The sequence below is a fragment of the Hyaena hyaena genome, unplaced genomic scaffold (assembly GCF_003009895.1).
Source record: "Hyaena hyaena isolate Hyena2069 unplaced genomic scaffold, ASM300989v1 scaffold_4, whole genome shotgun sequence".
Classification (NCBI taxonomy): Eukaryota; Metazoa; Chordata; class Mammalia; order Carnivora; family Hyaenidae; genus Hyaena; species Hyaena hyaena.
Window position 1 is genome coordinate 2,630,205 of NW_024080636.1, and position 17,599 is coordinate 2,647,803.

The 17,599-nt window shown below is 56.5% G+C and overlaps 2 protein-coding genes and 1 non-coding gene across 4 annotated transcripts; 2 read left to right on the forward strand and 1 right to left on the reverse strand.

Moving 5' to 3' along the window:
- Positions 1–1,030: 1,030 nt before the first annotated feature.
- TRNAK-UUU lies at positions 1,031–1,115 on the forward strand. Its single transcript has one exon. It is a non-coding gene; the product is annotated as a tRNA-Lys (tRNA).
- A 990-nt stretch (positions 1,116–2,105) lies between these two features.
- Positions 2,106–9,844, reverse strand: NAGA (alpha-N-acetylgalactosaminidase). 2 transcript variants are annotated; one of them, XM_039237134.1, is made up of 10 exons: positions 9,763–9,844; positions 9,241–9,333; positions 8,278–8,413; positions 7,708–7,879; positions 7,035–7,212; positions 6,594–6,688; positions 5,678–5,839; positions 4,205–4,402; positions 2,988–3,131; positions 2,106–2,744 (listed from the first exon to the last, which is right to left on the reverse strand). In XM_039237134.1, exons 2-10 carry the CDS (start codon positions 9,254–9,256, stop codon positions 2,610–2,612), a joined length of 1,236 nt encoding a protein of 411 aa, XP_039093065.1. In that variant the 5' UTR covers positions 9,257–9,333; positions 9,763–9,844; the 3' UTR covers positions 2,106–2,609. The 2 variants fall into 2 exon arrangements, with proteins under 2 accessions (XP_039093065.1, XP_039093071.1); XM_039237140.1 differs by having other exon boundaries at positions 9,241–9,326; positions 9,763–9,781.
- Positions 9,845–13,608: 3,764 nt separating this feature from the next.
- On the forward strand, positions 13,609–17,378 carry PHETA2 (PH domain containing endocytic trafficking adaptor 2). Its single transcript, XM_039236517.1, has 2 exons — positions 13,609–13,692; positions 15,017–17,378. Exon 2 carries the CDS (start codon positions 15,022–15,024, stop codon positions 15,784–15,786), a length of 765 nt encoding a protein of 254 aa, XP_039092448.1. The 5' UTR covers positions 13,609–13,692; positions 15,017–15,021; the 3' UTR covers positions 15,787–17,378.
- Positions 17,379–17,599: the final 221 nt, after the last annotated feature.

Below are 17,599 nucleotides of genomic sequence, written 5' to 3' on the forward strand. Positions count from 1 at the left end.
GAGACAGCGTGAGCAGGGGAGGGTCAGAGAGAGAAGGAGTCACAGACTGAAACAGGCTCCAGGCTCCGAGCGGGCAGTCAGCACAGAGCCCGATGCGGGGCTCGAACCCACGAACCGCGAGATCATGACCTAAGCGAAAGTCGGACGCTCAACCGACTAAGCCACCCAGGCGCCCCTATAGGTGATTTTATTAAAGGTGACAGGACCCATGGGCAGAAAGAGCTGCACCTGCAATTGTGAAGGGTGACTGATTATATATTTTAGGTTTGTAGAGGCAGGGGAGGTTGAGATAAGCCAGGTTTCTATGGAATTTCTGAATGGTGAAAGCAGGGTCTTACAGGACCTCGAAGATTTAGCTGTTGTCAAGATAAGGTTACTTTTGGTTTTTAATGAAATATAAACATTGAGGAATTAAGGCAGCCATGGGCTCCTTGAGGAAGGTCCCATACTGCATGTCTCAGGTATCTCTCAACGGGCTGCAGGCGGCAAGGATTTTTCACTTAAACTACATTATTCTTCCCTTTGTTCTCCTCACAAGGATCTCCAACCCTGAGGGAGGGAATGTGGGAGATCCACCCAGAAGAGTTCCGCAGGGCAAGACAGTGAAGGCCTGGAGCACTGGCTGCTCCCACATCCACAGCCCAAGGGAACCTACCCAGCCGCCCTGCTGCCAGCTTTCCAAATGGGGACAAGAACCACCAGGGACCGCAGGTACCCGGTGGCCTTAGCTAGAGGAATAGGGCCTGGGAAACAGCAACAAAGGCAGGCAGCCAGGAACCTGACATTCATGTATTTTCCTGAGGGGGAGGAGCAGGAAATATATTTTAAGATCCAAAGAGGAGCACCCGGGTGGCTCAGTCAGTTAAGCGTCCAACTCTTGGTTTCGGTTTAGGTCATGATCACGCGGTTCGTGAGTTTGAGCCGCGCACTGGGCTCTGTGCTGACGGCACGGAGCCTGCTTGGGATTCTCTCTCTGCCCCTCCCGTGCTCATGCTCTCTTGCTCTCTTTCAAAATAAATTTTAAAGGGGCGCCTGGGTGGCTTAGTCGGTTAAGCGTCTGACTTTTGCTCAGGTCATGATCTCGCGGTTCGTGGGTTCGAGCCCCGCGTCGGGCTCTGTGCTGACAGCCGGCTCAGAGCCTGGAGCCTGTTTCAGAGTCTGTGTCTCCCTCTCTCTCTGACCCTCCCCTGCCCACGCTGTCTCTCTCTCTCTCCTAGAAATAAATAAAAAACATTTAAAAAAAAAAATAAATAAATTTTAAAAACTTAAAAAAAAAAAAGACACAAAATCCCCTAGATTTGTGTTTAGAAACGGGTGTCGGGGAGGGGGGGATGTGAACCTCTTCTGAAGCCAGGTTAGGAGAAGAGAAACGAAAGGAGGGGTGCGGGTGCTGTCAGGCCGAGGACCAGCTGCAGCAGCCCTGTTGGAGAGAGGCTAGCTGGCCCGCTCACTGGCACCCAGGCCCAGAGTGGCACTGAATGAAACCCTACTAGAAGAGGGGACATGAGGGGAGCCTGGGTGGCTCAGTCCGTTGAGCATTCGACTTCGGCTCAGGTCATGATCTTGCAGTTCGTGGGTTCGAGCCCTGCATCGGGCTCTGTGCTGACTGCCAGTTCAGAGCCTGGAGCCTGCTTCGGATTCTGTGTCTCCCTCTCTCTCTGACCCTCCCCTGCTAACTCTCTCTCTCTCTCTCTCCCTCTCAGAAATAAAAACATTAAAAAAAAAGAAAAGAAAAGAAAAGGGGACATGAGCTGAAAGGTGCAGAAGACAACAATGCAAAATCCTTAGCAGATCAAGGCCTTTGTGCAAAAGAAGGGCTGAGGAGTGAGTCTGAAGGGGGTGGGGAAGGCGTATGTGAGACAAAGGGCCTGTGCGTCCCTGTGTTGTCACCACCACCGAGTTGGGGCAGAGCAGGGTGGCTCCCTGGTGAGAGGCAAGCCTGGCATGTCTAGGACGTATAATCTGCAGGTCACTTAGGAAAGTGAGGAGCCCGAAAATGCTGCACTTCTTCCATGTGAGGTGAGATGTGAAGCCAGCACGCTGTGCACTGCCACCCAGAGTCCCTAACTGAAGGCACCCATGACCCCAGGTCCATAGTGCAACTACCCGGTTAAAGAACAGCTTTATTGGTAACCTGAGGGAACCAAGGGAACCTAGGTGGCGTTAGCCTTGCGAGGCCTTATCCAGGCAGGCAGACCAATCACACATTCGTGGGAGTTCCTGACAAGAGGTCAGATCTCTAGTCGTAGTCATACGAAAAATTCCAAATCCTGATTTCACTGTCAACAAAAAGACGATCAGAGGGTATCAGTGCCCCTGCTCTTGGGGGCTCAGGAGGCTGGCAGAGTTGCTCAGTAACATCTGTGGGGCCATGCAGATAAGGTAGAAACCATGAAGGCCACAGGAAATCACCCCAAGACAAGTTTCCAAGAAGGTTCACACTTGGGCAGGGTGTGGAAACTGGCCCTGAGATGGCACTTTGGGTCTGATGGGGCCAGGTCACCGAGTAGGCCTGGGTATCAGAGAACCCTGCCTACTAGCCCTCGGCATGTGGAGGCCCCATGGTCTGGGCTCAGCGATGCTGCCACAGCCTGTCACGTCTCAGCTCCTCATTGCTGGGACATCCCCAGCTTCCTGATGGGATACAGGTACCACATCACTACCCCTGAAGGGTTGATGACCACCGTGAAGTTGGTTTTAGAGTGGAGGCCACTGATGATGTCACCCGTGTAGACGTCCTGGGCCTGCAGTGGAAAGAGACGCCGCCAGTAAGAATGGCCGCACAGAGACCCCCGCAGCGGGTGTGAAAGCCGGGACTCTGGCCTGTCTGGTGGGCCCCCAGTATGCCCTAGAGAAGTGGGAGCCCGGAATGGTACCAGCCACAGCCCCCGATGCCTGCAGCTACCCCTTGCACTTCTGCCAGAGGACCACCCCCAGCAACACCCACCCGGGGAAGCCCGAAGCCCCGCAGGGAGTAGGGTACTCACCTCATAGGTGTTGGAGCTGCTAAAGTTGAGACGGGCGAGGGAGGAGTGGTAGTGATAAGGCATATCCGTCCGGCGGCTGAAGAAGACCAAGGCGCTGGCCTCGTTGGCCAGGGGCCGCAGGTACACTTCAATGTAGGATGTCTCCTGGGGACGGAAGGTGGCTACTGGCTGGGCTCCCTGCTCAGTCCGGCCCTGAATCTCCTCCCTGGCCCTCCTTTGAGTTTTGGGTCCCCCTAATCCACAGTTCCATGTCATGCAGAAGTTTAGGAGGATACCCCAGCCCTCGAGCACCCCAACTTATTCTTCCGACTCAGATGCTCCCTGACACTTAATCTGTGCCAGGCCCCACGGCAGAACACAGACACAAGTGCTGCATGAGGTCCTGTCTCAGTTCATAGGATAATGAGAGGGATAGACGTGGGCAGCTGCGGGTACGGAGAGGGGGTGACTGTCCATAAGAATGAGGAACTCTGCCCTGAGCAGCCAGGAGGGTGAGACCCCCTCTGGTCCTTGGGCCTGGTTCCACCATCAGCTCCACCAGCAGGGATTCGTTCCCTCCTCTGGTGATCACCAGTTCTATATGTGCCTTCTATAGTTGCATGGATTTCTTTTAACTAGAGAGGTAAGGATCTATGCAAAGAGCACAGGCTTGGAGCCTATACTGTTGGGAGTCAGTTCTGTTGTACCATTCTCCGACTGTGTGGCCTTGGCTTATTTAGACTCTTCGAGTCTCAGTTTGCTTGTTTGTTAAACAGGGAAGGAAAATTTACCTTTTCAGAAAAGGGACCCAGAATGCCCAGCACATAGTAGGTGCTCAATAAATAGTAAATGCTAGTCTAGTACTAGTAGTGGTTGCATCCCTTTGCTCAAACAACTTCGAAGCCCTGGAAGGAATCCCTAGTTCTTTGCCAGACATCACAGACATGTGCAGAAGTCTTATACTTCCAAACCTAGGGGCCCCATGGTTCCCGTGTGCACCTGTGTGGTAATGTCTCCCTTCCCCAGACCCTACGAGCTGTCCTCTGGCCTTGTTCTCACCCAGGCAAATGGGGGGACAGCTGGAGCAGCTCCCAGTAGGATCATAGACTGAATGCAACCAGAAAGGCGGGCTGAGCAGATTCCAGAGGCCCAGCCCTCTGTGACCTCCAGGCCTGCAACTTGTTCTCAGGGGGCCCTAGTCCCTCAGCCTCCCCTTTCCTCCCCCCACACCCCAGTACCTTGAGAATCCTGCGTCCCTGGATGCCCAAGGGATCCTGGTTGATTTTGATCATGAGTGGATTCTGCAGAATGTCCACGTTCTGGGCAGAAATGGTACGCAGGTCCGTAGACATGAAGAGGGGGGCGGCCAGCACTGTCCATAGGGCCATCTGGGCCCGGGCTTGCTCAAAACTGAGGCCAAAGTTCCCTATGAGCAGCTGGGGTCACAGGAGAAAATCGGTCAGCTCTGCCCTCTCTAGGAAAGCGGGCATGGGGACAAACCCTAGACATGTAGCCAGGGCAAGAGATGGAGATGGAGGGCAGTGTAGGGCCTGGTTCTGTGTACACCGTTCCCCCAGACTGTGGCCCTGGGGCGAGCAAGTCACTCTCCCTCTGAGCATCAGCTTTTTATTTCACCAAGAATACGGGGCGGTGATGATATGCTCTGGCCATGGCACACGTTGTTCAGAGGCTCCAATGGGGTCCTGTTGCCAAAAGCGTCTATACGTTGGCACTAAAGTCAAGAAATACAGTCAGAGTGGCAATGGTAGGTACCAGACCTGGACAGAGTCCCTGCTCCTGCCACTAGCTGCCCACCTGCCCTAACCACAGGTGACAAGACCCAGAGGGACACTTCCTGACCCCAGGGCAACCAGTCCACAGACTGGACACAGTTATTGCTAATGCATCATGGTTACATACATACTGTATGTGCCAAACTGTGCCAAGCACGTTAAAGGGCCATTTTAATACGCAGAACAACCCCAGATAAGGCAGCTACTTTTCTCATTTTCCAATTAACAAAACTGAAGGCACAGAAAAAATTAAGTCACTTTCCCAAGGAGAAGTGGCAGAGTGGGAACCAGAACTCGAAAGCAGGCCAATTTGTTTCTCCAGGTGTCTATCTGGCCTGGTGTCTGTAATTATCATAATCACCGGTAGTAAATACTTGTTCACTAAATGAAGACATAGCTAGCAAGTCATAAGATAAGTGCAGAAACACTGAAGCCGGGGCTCTGAGTGAGGTGGCTGTGAGGGCCCGACTCTGCCTGCAGAGGCTCTGGGAGGGGAACAGGGCGCAGGGCACTGAAAGAGGGTCAGAAGCAGGCCTGTCAAGGACAGTCTAGGGAAGGAATGGCCGGAGCGTGTGGACTCTTCATGATCTTCACCCTCCCAAGGAATAGTGTCACACAAGAGTCGCCACGGACCGAGTTCTCAGGTTTCAAGAAACATCAGAACTGCCTGGGAAAACTTAACAATGGGCATTCCCAAGCCCTATTGGAACATCCTGATCCAAAAGGTGGAGGTGGGCCCCTGGGAACAGACATGTAAACAAGCTCCCAGGGTGAGTCCAGTGCAGCTGGTTCAAGGACATATTTCAGAGACACTGATCTAGAACCTGGCAGCGAGCATCCAGGAAGACAGCACAGGGCACTGGGGAGCAGGTCTGTCATGGCTGGCATGCCTTGGGCCATCCCCCTCCATGCCAGTACCATGTCTGGGTCGTTCCAGTGCCCAGGGCCTGCCGCCGGCTGCAGTATGTCCTGGTGCTCCACAAACCAGTCCAGGATGGACAGCACGCTGCTCCAGGAGTCCTGGATGTCATCATAGTTGCGCCAGAGGTTGCAGATTTCTGCCAGCAGACTGTAGTTCACCTGGATGTCGGAGGAAGGCAGAGGCCGGCAGCAGAGTCATGCCCTGCTGCCTAGAAGCCCGCTCAGGGGCCGGGGCGCCTCAGCAGGGGACACACAGGGTGGGGAGCGGGGTAAGAGAACAGGTCCTGAGCTAGATCACAATGAGGAAGGGGCCCTGCCCTGGGGCTTCCCAGGCCTCCTCTCCACCGGTGCTGGTGCGGGAAGCCTACCCTGCCCTCTCATGCCTGCTAGGGCCAAGCCCAGGGGCTGGGCCCAGGCTGGTGTACCCACAACCCTCCCCGCTGCACACCCACTCCCGTATTCTCTCAGTGAGCCCCACTGTCTGTCAGCATTCTCCCTCAGGTCTGCAAATCTGATCTCCCCCTTTCTAGTGTCCTAGGTGCTGAAGGGCCCCTGGGGATGTGCCCACAATGCTTTTCAGAGGCTCAGTCCCACTGGCATGGCCTCACCAGCCTTCTGGATGTCCTCGCCCATTCAGTACAATCAGGATTCTGACCACTGGCTGGGTGATGTGTGTCAGCACGTGACATGTGGTTCCATGCCTTGGACGCCCATCCCTTTGGCCCACCTGACAAGTGTCTCCTCTTTTCTCGACCCAGGGCTGGCTGAGGCCCCCTCTGGGGGACTCAGAACCCTCTCCTAGACCTATGAATCAGCACATGGGCAACTATGATGAGAGCAGCCCTGACTGCACAGGAAGGGAGGAGGCCTGGGTGTGGGGAGCATTGCCAGATGGGCGCACAGAAAGGCTTACCTTTGGGGGAAGGCCCCCTTCATAGGCCGGCCAACTGCAAGAGAAGGCAATGGGGTGGCCTGTGGCATTCAGGGCGGCTGCCATCTTGGGGTACCCTGGAGAAACCCAACACCTACATTTTAGGCCTGAGGAGACACAGGATGAAATCTGGGGCCTCAGCCCAAACCTCCCAGCAAATGTGACAGAACTAAGGCTCAAAAGAGGAAGTGCCTTCCCCTGCAGCCAGAGCTGCAAACACGTCCTGGATGGGCATGGTGCCAACCCATCTCTAGGAAGCCTGGGAGGCAAGAATCCTCCCAGCCTCTGGGTGCAGGGAATTGGGAAATACTACCCCTTGGGGGCCATACAGACAGACAAGCTCGGCCAGGTGGGCACCGGTGAGCTTTCCATGGCCACCGCTCCCTGTCTACCTGATGGCCCCTGGCCAGCTCCAGGACCCACCCACGGCCCGTTCCTTAGGGGTCGAAAAGCAGCCGTCCAACTTCAGCATGTCCACCTTCCACTCGGCAAAGGTTTGAGCGTCCTGAACCACATCGTCTAGTGTGATGCCTGGGTAACCCATACAGGTGAAGTTGCCCAAGTCCTCGTAGATGCCCAGCTTCAGGCCCAGGGAGTGAGCCTGTGGAGGGTTGAGGACACAGTGGGATTAGGCAGGACCCTCAGGGAGCCACCTCACAGGCACATCTGACCAGGCCTCATTATAAAACTATCGGCTCCCCACTATAGAAAGGAAAGGGTCTGTTTGCTGGCCTGCCCTCTACCAGCTATGGTCCTTCTCACTCCAAGACACACCTCCCATGGGCAGTTTCTGGCCTCTAGGCCTTGCTTCTGTCATGCCCTCTGCCTCGAATGCCATCTCTCTATAGCAGCTCAAGAACTGCCTCCTCTGGTGAATCTTTCTGAAATCCCAGGCTGGATAAGATGTCCTTCCTGGCCCTTACTTACCACCGCGGGCCCAAACTAGCTGTCTATCTGTTTCCCCCACCAGAATGTGATTTCTCAAGCAGGGATTGTGGAAATAAGCCCCAAGCAGGGGGTGGGGTGTCTGTGGAGACCACGTGGTCTGGACCCCCCCACCCCCCGGGCTAAAGGGCAGGGCTGGGGTGGGGCTCACATAGTCAACCAGGAAGGGAATGCCGTTGGGGAAGCGCTTGGGGTCGGCTATTAGGCGGCCTTTGGCATCACGCCCACCAATCCAGCAGTCATCGATGTTAAGGTATGTGTAGCCCAGGTCTCGCCATCCGTCCTGTGCCAAGTGGTCGGCCATCTCCATGAAGAGTCGCTCGCTGGTGAGAGGCAGGGATGGGGCAGTTCAGTCACCCCCCACCCCAACCCTCTTCCTCAGAGCTTTTCAGACTTCGCAGAGGATCTGAGTGTGAATCCAGGCTAGGAGAATCATACGCAGGGTGGAAAGATAAGAGTGGTTTGGCCCCCAGGCTGCGAGACAGAGCCAGGCTGGCTGTAGCAATGATCTCCTGTCAGTGACCTCGGGGGCTGCCCCTGCCCCACAGCCCTGACAGTTCCCCCAGAGGCCCCAAGCAGGTCACAAGGCTGTCAATATCTCAAAGGTCACCTCTGCTTGCATTCCCTCCGGCATGGGGTGCTCTTTTCCTGCCCTCCTCTCCCTGCCCCCACTCTGCGAGGTCTTGGGCAAGGCTTGTTAGGTGGTGTGGACCTCCCTCACCTGATGCAGTTCTTCGGGTCCTCATCACAGTGAGTGTTGCAGCGGAAACGTTCCCAGGCCAGCCAGCCCATGGGTGGCTTCCGCAGGAGCCCATTCTCTAGCACCAGCACCTGGGCCACCAGGGCCAGCAGGAGCACTGCAGGGGGCCGAAGGATGACTGTCAGTGGCTCCCACAGCCCCAGCCCTCATCCCACCCCCCATATGCTGTTGGGTTCCGCAGAGGCCGCTGGACTCCATATTAGGGGAACCAGACTCCCGGGCTTGAGGTAGAATTAGCTCTTATTGTAACTGCCGGCTCCTGCAGTTAGGGTGAGTGGGCTCATGGTGCCAGGGCTGGGGCAATGTGTTTGAGGCCTGAGTCCCTACCTGCTGTGGCCACAGCAGAATCAGTAAAAAGCTAACACTTGAGGTTGTATTCTTTCTGCACCCTGTCTAGCCCTCCCCCCCTCCCCAACTCCGTGTACACAGAACCTGACAGAGCACTGTGGCCAGACTCCAGGTCTCCTGAGTCCCATCCAGGGCTCTCTGCTCTCCACCCCAGACCCCCGAGAGGCCTCAGAAGGGCTTATGAGATCAGCTGGGGTTGGACCTGCAGCTAGCCAGCTCACCCGAGTGAGCCCTTGCCCCCTCAAGGCCTTCTTCCTGATCTGTAAGATGAAGTTACTGTATCGACTTTACAGGACTGGTGTCTGGCATGTTGATAACACATAAAGCAGGACCTCTGCACTTTGAGGGAGGGGGATGAGAAAGGAAGAGGCCCCTTTGGAAGGGAACTGATTCCTAGGTGGGGAGCATCTCCTTCTTGCTGGCCCAGCTCCAAGAGTAAGATACAGGAACAGCTCTCCCACAGACCCACATCAAAGAAGGAGGCCCAGACACCAGAGGGCTGGAACTTCCTCCAGGGAGCCCCTAACCCCAGTGGGCCACCTGCCGTTCCAAAACCACCCTCACCCACGTAGGTACCTGTTTTCAGCAACATTGCTCAGGACTCAAGAGTCTCAGGACCCGACCAGATCTGCTCTCCTTTCAACAGCTTTATACGTTGGATTCTGGAAGCTAAGAAACGTTAGGTAAGCACTGGAGTCCACTACTGCCTCGCTAGCTCTGCCGCCCTCAACCTTGAGCGTGGATCCCACACCCGGTCCCCAAGCCTCCCTCATTGCTCACCACCCCCGGTCCCCAGCCATCACTTCCCCGAGCCTGGGTTCTTCCTTCAGAAATACTAATCAAGGTGTCTTAGACGTCAGACCCCACCCCCTCTGTAGTGCTGGGAACCCCAGCCCCCACCGGCGGCTCTCCGCCCAGCCGTGGCCCGAAAAAGGCAGCGACCGCCTCTGGGACGCCCAGGAAGAACGGAGGCGTCGGGCTGGGACCGGGCTTCGGACTCCCACCGGGTCTGGGTTGCCCTTCCGGTCCCCAAGGACAGCAGCCCAGCAGTCCTAGCGCGGGGACCCTCCCTCAGAGTGCCCCACTCGCGGAACTCACCGTGAGGCCGCGTCCAGAACCGCCACTGGCTTCTGCCTCTGGAACCCCGCTGCTGCTATAACCTGATTTGCCTGCGGCGTTCCACGGGGGCGGAGCCTGGCGGCGGCAAGCCTTCCCGGCGGAGCCTATCAGAGTCCCGCTACCAGTGTCATGTCCCGCCCCTTGTGGGCCCAATAAGCCGTCCCCCGAACCTCCCAGAGCCCCGCCCCCTCGGATTCCGTCTCTGCGCCCACTTCAGGCTGGCACCACCGGCGGAGCTGGTCTGTGGACTGGGTGACCCGGCTACCGTGGCTCCCCGGGAGGGTAGTCCTTTCACCTCTGCGGGGTCCGTGAAGGCGGGCGTGGTAGACGCAATGTCGACGCTTAATAAATAGTATGGCGTAAATATCTGGTCTTTTAAAAGGAAGTGAGAAAACGCCATGATGCATGGCCCAAAGTAAGCCACTCAAAGACGGTAGTCACGAATAGGCGCAGGGCACTGTGTCTGCACAGCCAGGAGGCTCTCCTCTGCTACCTGACACTGCCAGCCACCCGCTGTACCGGCCCAGGCACTCTACATATTCCTTCCCTCCTTCATTCATCAAGTATGTTTTTTTTTTTTTTTAATGTTTATTTACTTATTTTGAGAGAGAAAGAAAGAGACAAAGGGCACGTGAGCAGAGAGGGACAGACAGAGGGAGAGAGAATCCCAAGCAGGCGCTGAGAGCATGGAGCCTGACTCAGGGATCCATCCCACCAACTGTGAGATCATGAGCTGAGCTGAAATCAAGAGTTAGATGCTTAACTGCCTGAGCCCCCGGGGAACCGCTGGAGTACTCCTTTACAACATGGCTCAGGTCACTCCTTGCTCAAGCCCCTGTGACAGCTGTTCATCTCAGTCTGGATACTCACAGATTTACAAAGCCCAACCCCACACATTCTGACGGCATCTCCTGCGGCTGTCGCCCTCCTTCGCGCCTCTGCCCCACTGTCCATCATGCACTTCCCCAAACACAACAGGTCTCAGGGCCTCTGCACTACCTGTTCCCTCTGCCTGGACTGATCTTCCTCCAGATTTCGGCATGACTGGCACCCTTACTTCCTACCAGTATTTCCCGAATGCCACCTGCTCACTGAGGCCTACCCTGACCCATCCTATGTGAAACTGCAACCTCCCTGCCCTAGCAATTCCCAAGCTCCATGTGGCCCCCTGTATTTTCCATGCTGCTTATTACTTTCGAACACATTTGTTATGGTTTCTGTTATTAACTGAATAAAAGTTAGTGGGAGAGACAGATAATAAACAGGAAATATTTGAGCATAGGGAAGCTTCCGTAGTGGCTAGTGCTGTAATGAAAATACACCCCAGGGATGCGATAGACTTGAAATTAGGCTACTTGACATCACATGGTCAGGGAGGGGACATTTAACTTGAGACCTAATTGGTGTGAAGGAGCCCTGAGAAGTTAGAGCCGAAGGGTAGGGGTAAGAAGGAAGAACATTCTAGGCTGCAGGAACTGCAAAGGCTAGAGCTCTGAGCTGGGAACCACCAAGTTCATGGGCAGATATTCCGACCTCCTTAGCTTCCAGGGCCTTCGGGCCCCCCGCCAGCCTCCTGCATTTGGTTGTGCACTCAGGGAACCTTCACCACAAGCCTACCCTTGGACCAACTCCAGGCAGACCCCTGGGGGCCGCGAGTGGGTTGCAGGCCAGTGGGCGTGGGGGAGGCAGAAATCGATAATCCCCAGGAACAGAAATGCGGGCACTTCGGGAGCCGGGTGGGGTTGCCAGGAAGCTCGGCGGGGCCTAGCAGACTGGATAGGAGCCCGCCCAGAGGAGGCGCCGGGCCCAGGCCGTCAGGCTTGGCTCAGTGGGAAAAGTGGGCCGGGCGGGGAGAGGGGCTGGAGAGGGGAAGAGAAGTACTCCCGAGTTCTCCCGGCGGTGGGCTAGGTCCGAGGCCCGGGGACCGCCTGCGGAGGGGCCCTGGGTTCGAGGTCGCCCGCCGCTGAGCAGCTCCCTGGTTCTGGCAAGTCCGGGTCTCTCCGGCCTCAGTTTCCCTCCCGCGTGGATCCAGCGGCGGCTTCGCGGACCGCCGGGTGAGCTACGGGAGGGGAGGGAGGAGGGTGGTAACTCGAGCCGCCCGGAAGGGGTCTCCTGGCGCCCGCGGCCACGTTCCGGCCCGGGCGGAGGCGCGGGGTCCGGAGCCGGGATCGCCCCAGGCCGCTGGGGCAGCCCACCGCGCGGACAGCTCTCCCGGACTTGGGCGGAGGTGAGCGCGGGCCGGGCCGGCTCCGGAGGAGGCGGCCCCCGGGAGGGCGTGGCCAGTGGGGACGTGGCGGGGCCGCCCCACTGCGCGGACCAGGAGACTGAGGCGGCAGCGCGCCCCGAGGTTCCCGGCGAGGCGACCGCCGTTTTAGGGCGGTGGCGGCTCGGGGGTCCACCCAGTAGCCCCAGGCCGGTGGGTCCAGGGCCCCAGTCCGCTCAGCTCCTCTAACAAAAAGACCGGAGAGACCCAGTGCGCTGACCCCCCGCCGGCTCCGCGGTCCGGGGCTCGCCCCCCTCCCCCCAGGAGGGGTGGGGGCCACAGCCCTCCCCAGGCTCGCGGGGGGCGCGGGGGCACTGCTCCTCCTGCTCTGGAGGCCGTCTCTGCGCCCCGGTGCCGGGCGGACCTCAGTGAGCTCCCCCTCCTCCTGCGACCACCCACCCCCATGAGCTCCCCTTCTTTCTCTCCATAAGCCTGATCGTTAATTTTTACATTCGTTTATTATTTATTTTCGTCTGTTTACACTGTGTCTCCCCGCTGGAATGTAGGCTCCAGGAGGGAGGGGCTGCTTTGTCCGTTAGTGTTTTCTCACTTTATTTGCATACTTTCTTGCTGAGGGGATGAATATTGGAAGTTACACGGGCAGCCACGGGAGTCCTGCCCTCGACATTCTGGGCTGGGCTTAATGCTGTAAACACAGAGATCATTGTGGGGTGAAGGAAATGCAAACAGAGGTGAGGGGGCTGCTGGCTGGGTCACCTTAGATCAGGTCACCTTGGGGATCAGGACCACTTTAAAGATTTTATTTGTTTAGGGGCGCCTGGGTGGCTTAGTCGGTTAAGCGTCCGACTTTCGCTTAGGTCATGATCTCGCGGTTCGTGCGGTTCGTGGGTTCGAGCCCCGCGTCGGGCTCTGTGCTGACTGCCAGCTCAGAGCCTGGAGCCTATTTCGGTCTGTGACTCCCTCTCTCTCTGACCCTCCCCTGCTCACGCTGTCTCTCTCTCTCTCTCTCCTAGAAATAAATAAAACATTAAAAAAAAAAGATTTTATTTGTTTAATGTTTTATTTATTTCTAGGGGAGAGAGAGAGACAGAGATAGAGACAGCGTGAGCAGGGGAGGGTCAGAGAGAGAGGGAGTCACAGACCGAAACAGGCTCCAGGCTCTGAGCTGGCAGTCAGCACAGAGCCCGACACGGGGCCCGAACCCACGAACCGCGAGATCATGACCTAAGCGAAAGTCGGACGCTTAACCGACTAAGCCACCCAGGCGCCTCGGATCAGGACCACTTTAGATACAGCCATCAGGACAGGCCTCTCAGATTAGATGACTTAAAGCCAACGTATGACATGTGCCCGGAGGGAAAAGCAGGAAGCTGAGGACATTCAACCCTGACCCAGCGTTAGGGAGTAGAGCACTGAGCTCTGAGAAGTGATGGTCAATTGCTCCTTGTTACAGACTGGCCTGGGTGAGTGGGTGGGTCTAGCAATTATCAGGGATCAGGGTAGGCTTCCTGGAAGAGGTGGTGGTTTTACTGGGCCCCTAAGACTAAGGAGGAGTTCTCATCCTTTAGGATGGGGTGACTGGGTTTGCCATTGTTTCGCAAGTACCCTAGGATCTACAGAGTCAGAGGGCTGACCTGTGGGGCCCGACAAGCCAGGCTCCTGCCTCCTTGCTGTGAGCTCTGCTGGTAAGTGAGTCACTGCCAAGATGTGCCCTAGAAAGTGTGAGGGAATCAGGAGATCGAGTTCTGCTTCTCACTGGTCACACATGGGGCAGTTCATCCTCACTGCTCTGGGCCTCAGTCTTTCATGAGTCCGGAAGACAGTTGGACTATGATCCATGGGACAGCGACATTCAGTGGCTGAGGCTGGTCCTACCCAACCACGCCTTGTGTTTGTACCACACTCTTGTTTACTGAGCAGGCCCCCATCTAAGCCCCTACGGATGGAGGAATGGGGCGGGCCTGCCTCACCCTGCCCTCATCTGGCCTCAAAGGCTGCAGATTCTTACTAAAGGGTAATTGTGCCATCACGATTGAGAGGCCGCAGGGGCGCCTGGGTGGCTCAGTCTGTTAGGCGTCAGACTTCGGCTCAGGTCATGATCTCATGGTGCGTGGGTTTGAGCCCCGCGTTGGGCTCTGTGCGGACAGCCAGCCTGGAGCCTGCTTCAGATCCTGTGTCTCCCTCCCTCTCTGACCTTCCCCTGCTCACGCTGTCTCTCTCTCTCTCTCTGAAATAAATAAAATATTTAAAAAAAAAGAAAAGAAACGAATGAGAAGCCACAGGGGCCCAGGAGGGTCACAGAAACCCTGGAGGTTTGGCCTCAGGGTTGGAGCTAAGGGGCCCCAGGATTAGGGGATGGTTTAAGCATAATGATTTCTATGGGTTCTACGGGTCCCGGGTCCATTTCAGCTCAGCTGATACCTTTTTCTTTGGATTTTAAAAAGCTGTGTCAACGCCCTCAATACCTCCTGGTCTGGTACACGTCATCCTTTTCTCTGAGCCCTCTGATGTCCAGTTTTTTGCATGACCCTCACAACAACCCTTTGAGAGAAAAGTCTGGTGAGAGTAGCCCATTTCACAGCTGAAGACACTGAGAGCCTCAGAGAACACAGCAAGTGAGTAGAGGCCACAGGGCTGGGGCCCAGGTCTCTTCTAGAACCAGCATTCTTTTCCCCACAGGGGCACAAAGGCTGCCTCCCTCTCTGACCTGCGGCCACCTGTCTCCTGTCACAGATCTTTTTAAAAAAATTTTTTAAATGTTATTTTATTTTATTTTTGAGAGAGACAGAGTGCGAGCAGGGGAGGGGCAGAGAGCAAGGGAGACACAGACTCTGAAGCAGGCTCCAGGCTTTGAGCTGTCAGCACAGAGCCCGACGCGGGGCTCAAACCTACGGACTGCGAGATCATGACCTGAGCCGAAGTCAGACACTTAACCGACTGAGCCACCCAGGTGCCCCCTCCCCGCGTTTGTTTGTTTTTAAGTTTTTTTAAAATGTTTTCCCCTCACAGTTCTTATGGGAGCCATGAAGCTGAATGAGAGAAGCGTAGCCCACTATGCACTGAGCGACTCCCCAGCAGACCACACGGGCTTTCTACGCACTTGGGGTGGGGCAGGGACTCCCCCGACTCCCAGTGGCACTGGCCGAAGGTGCTGGTTTGTTCTCAAAGGCAACCTGCTGTTCTCCTTTGAGAGCCGAGAGAGCAGGGCCCCGCTGAGCCTGGTGGTGCTGGAGGGCTGCACGGTGGAGCTGGCCGAGGCTCCAGTGGCTGAGGAGTTTGCCTTCGCCATCCGCTTCGATGCCCCCGGCGTGCGTCCACACCTGCTTGCGGCAGATGGCCCGGCGGCCCAGGAGGCCTGGGTGAAGGCGCTGTCCAGGGCGAGCTTCGGCTACATGCGCCTGGTGGTGCGCGAGCTGCAGAGCCAGCTGCGCGATGCCCGCCACAGCCTGGCCTTGCATCGCCACTCATCCTGGACGGCCGTGAGCAGCCGCCCGAAGCCCCAGGCTCCCGACCGCCGGCCTCCGGGCCTGGAAAACGGCCACGCCCTCTCCAAGGACTGCAGCCCTGTGGACTGGGGTGAGGAAAGGGGCGGCAGGCCCGCAGGGCGGGGCTTGGCCGAGATGCAGGGCGCTGCCAGCCTCTTCCTGGGCAGGGGCCAGAGCCCCCTGTGCCCCGAGACCTCCTACTTCTCCGCGCTGCACAGCTGGTACGGCCAGGAGATCTCGGAGCTGCGGCAGAGGTGGATGCAGAGGGCCCGCGCGGGGGCAGGCGGGACATGAGAGGCAGGGTGGGCACTGAGCCTTGGCTCTTCGGGTTCTGCCATCATCCTGCTGGTCAGGACACCAGGGCCAGTGCTCCTTCAGAAATTTGACGTTTTTTTCTTTCAAAGTTGCTTCTTCTTTTTTTTTTTTTTGGAGAAGGTTCTCTTCTTCCTGCTTCTTAGGCCTCCAGGCTCCAGGTCCACCCTCGTGGCTGGAGGGGGGCCAAGGAATCTTTTCTTCCAACCCCTTTACTTCCCGAGGCCCAGAGAGGAGACGAGGCTTGCTCGGCAACCGCAGGGCCGGACCCAAGTCTCCCGACGGTGCTGGACTGCCCCGCTCTCGGGGAATATTAATGAAGTGGAGGAAGTGCGGAATATTATTACATGGCCACAGGCCGCCCTGCCTCATTACCTGACACAACAGACTCTACAGCCACAACTTCTAACACTGGGAGTCGCGTGGACATTTAAATACCGGAAGTTGGCTGAAATGTTGACTCGAGGGACTGACACTGTCAGAGAAAGTGGATGGATTGTCACGGGGGGTTCTGGGGCCCAGCTCTTCGAGCGGTGGGAAGATTGGGCATAGGAACCCCACTCTGCAGCTTGGGTGGGGCCCTTTGGAGGGACAGGGCTTTCGGCCAACGAAGAGGGGTTGATTCTGCTCGGGAAGTGCTGGGGTCCCGTCATCTCTCCCTGGCTGCCCTGTCTATAGAAGGTGCTGGGGGCTTTTATTGGTCAGCAGGAACGCTTCCTGTTTTCTGTCTTTAGCAGCCAGCTCCTGGAGCTGCCAAGTGGGAAGCTAAAGAACGGGGGAGGCAATGTGGCTCCCTGGGGAAGCCAGGTTGTTATTTTGGTTCTCATTCTGGGGCATTCTGGGAGTCTGGACACAGGATTCCCAGCGCCCTGTGATAAACTCTTCTCTCCTAGCTGCTCCCAATCCTGTTCCCGATCCCAAACCCCTCCTAGGAACTCATTCGCCATCCCGTGTGCCAGCCAGCGCCTATCTGCCGAGACCCCTCGCTTGCTCCTCTCAGCAGCCTGGTGCCAAGTGTTTTATCGATTGTTTTGGGAGCAACGTGGGTGCCTCTAGAAGAGCCAGCAGCCAGACTGGCCCGAGCCCCAGAGGCGTGGCAGCAGCGGCTGGATGGAAGATGCAGAGCCTGGTCAAGCCGTGCTCCCTCTGCATACACACAATCTGCCCCTTCTTAGACCTTGGGTAAGCTGACCAGGGCCCAAGTAGGTCCAGAGGCTGCGACGGAGACCCTCCTAGGTCCAGCACGCCCAGAGGCCACCCAGAGTCCAGAACCGGTTCCTGCCAGGCTTGTTTCCCAGGTAGAGGGGCTGCCTTGAGGACCCCGAGCAGGACCCCCACAGCCCACTGCGCCTTGTTTTCTACACAGACACTATGTATGGGCTTTTGTTATCTTTCTTATGGTTACACAGTGTTTTTTTTCTATGATTAAAACATTACGTTTTTATTACTCATTTTGGTTCCTCAGAGTTTAACAACCACTTGACCGGTTAGTTTGTGCAAAAGCCCCCCATTTCTTCCCTTCAGTTATAGTTTCCATTTGCCTATACAGAACGTATACCTCGGCAAGAAATAAAATTCCCAAATCATCCAAGTGGTACAGCTAATAAATTTGAATTATATATATATATTTAAAAACATTTTTCAAGGTGTATTTATTTTTGAGACAGAGACAGAGCATGAGTGGGGGAGGGGCAGAGAGAGGAGACACAGAATCGGAAACAGGCTCCAGGCTCTGAGCTGTCAGCACAGAGCCCGACGCGGGGCTCGAAACCCCGAACAGTGAGATCTGACCTGA

What these genes read in the sequence shown, in the direction of transcription:
- PHETA2 (XM_039236517.1), top strand. Translation starts at nt 15,022, where the DNA reads ATGGGAGCCATGAAGCTGAATGAGAGAAGCGTAGCCCACTATGCACTG.
- NAGA (XM_039237134.1), bottom strand. An exon ending in CCCTAAGGAACGGGCCGTGG is followed by an intron (nt 6,689 to 7,034) that starts GTGGGTCCTGGA and finishes GGGTTTCTCCAG; the next exon opens with GGTACCCCAAGATGGCAGCC. An exon ending in ACTGGAACGACCCAGACATG is followed by an intron (nt 4,403 to 5,677) that starts GTACTGGCATGG and finishes CTGTGACCCCAG; the next exon opens with CTGCTCATAGGGAACTTTGG.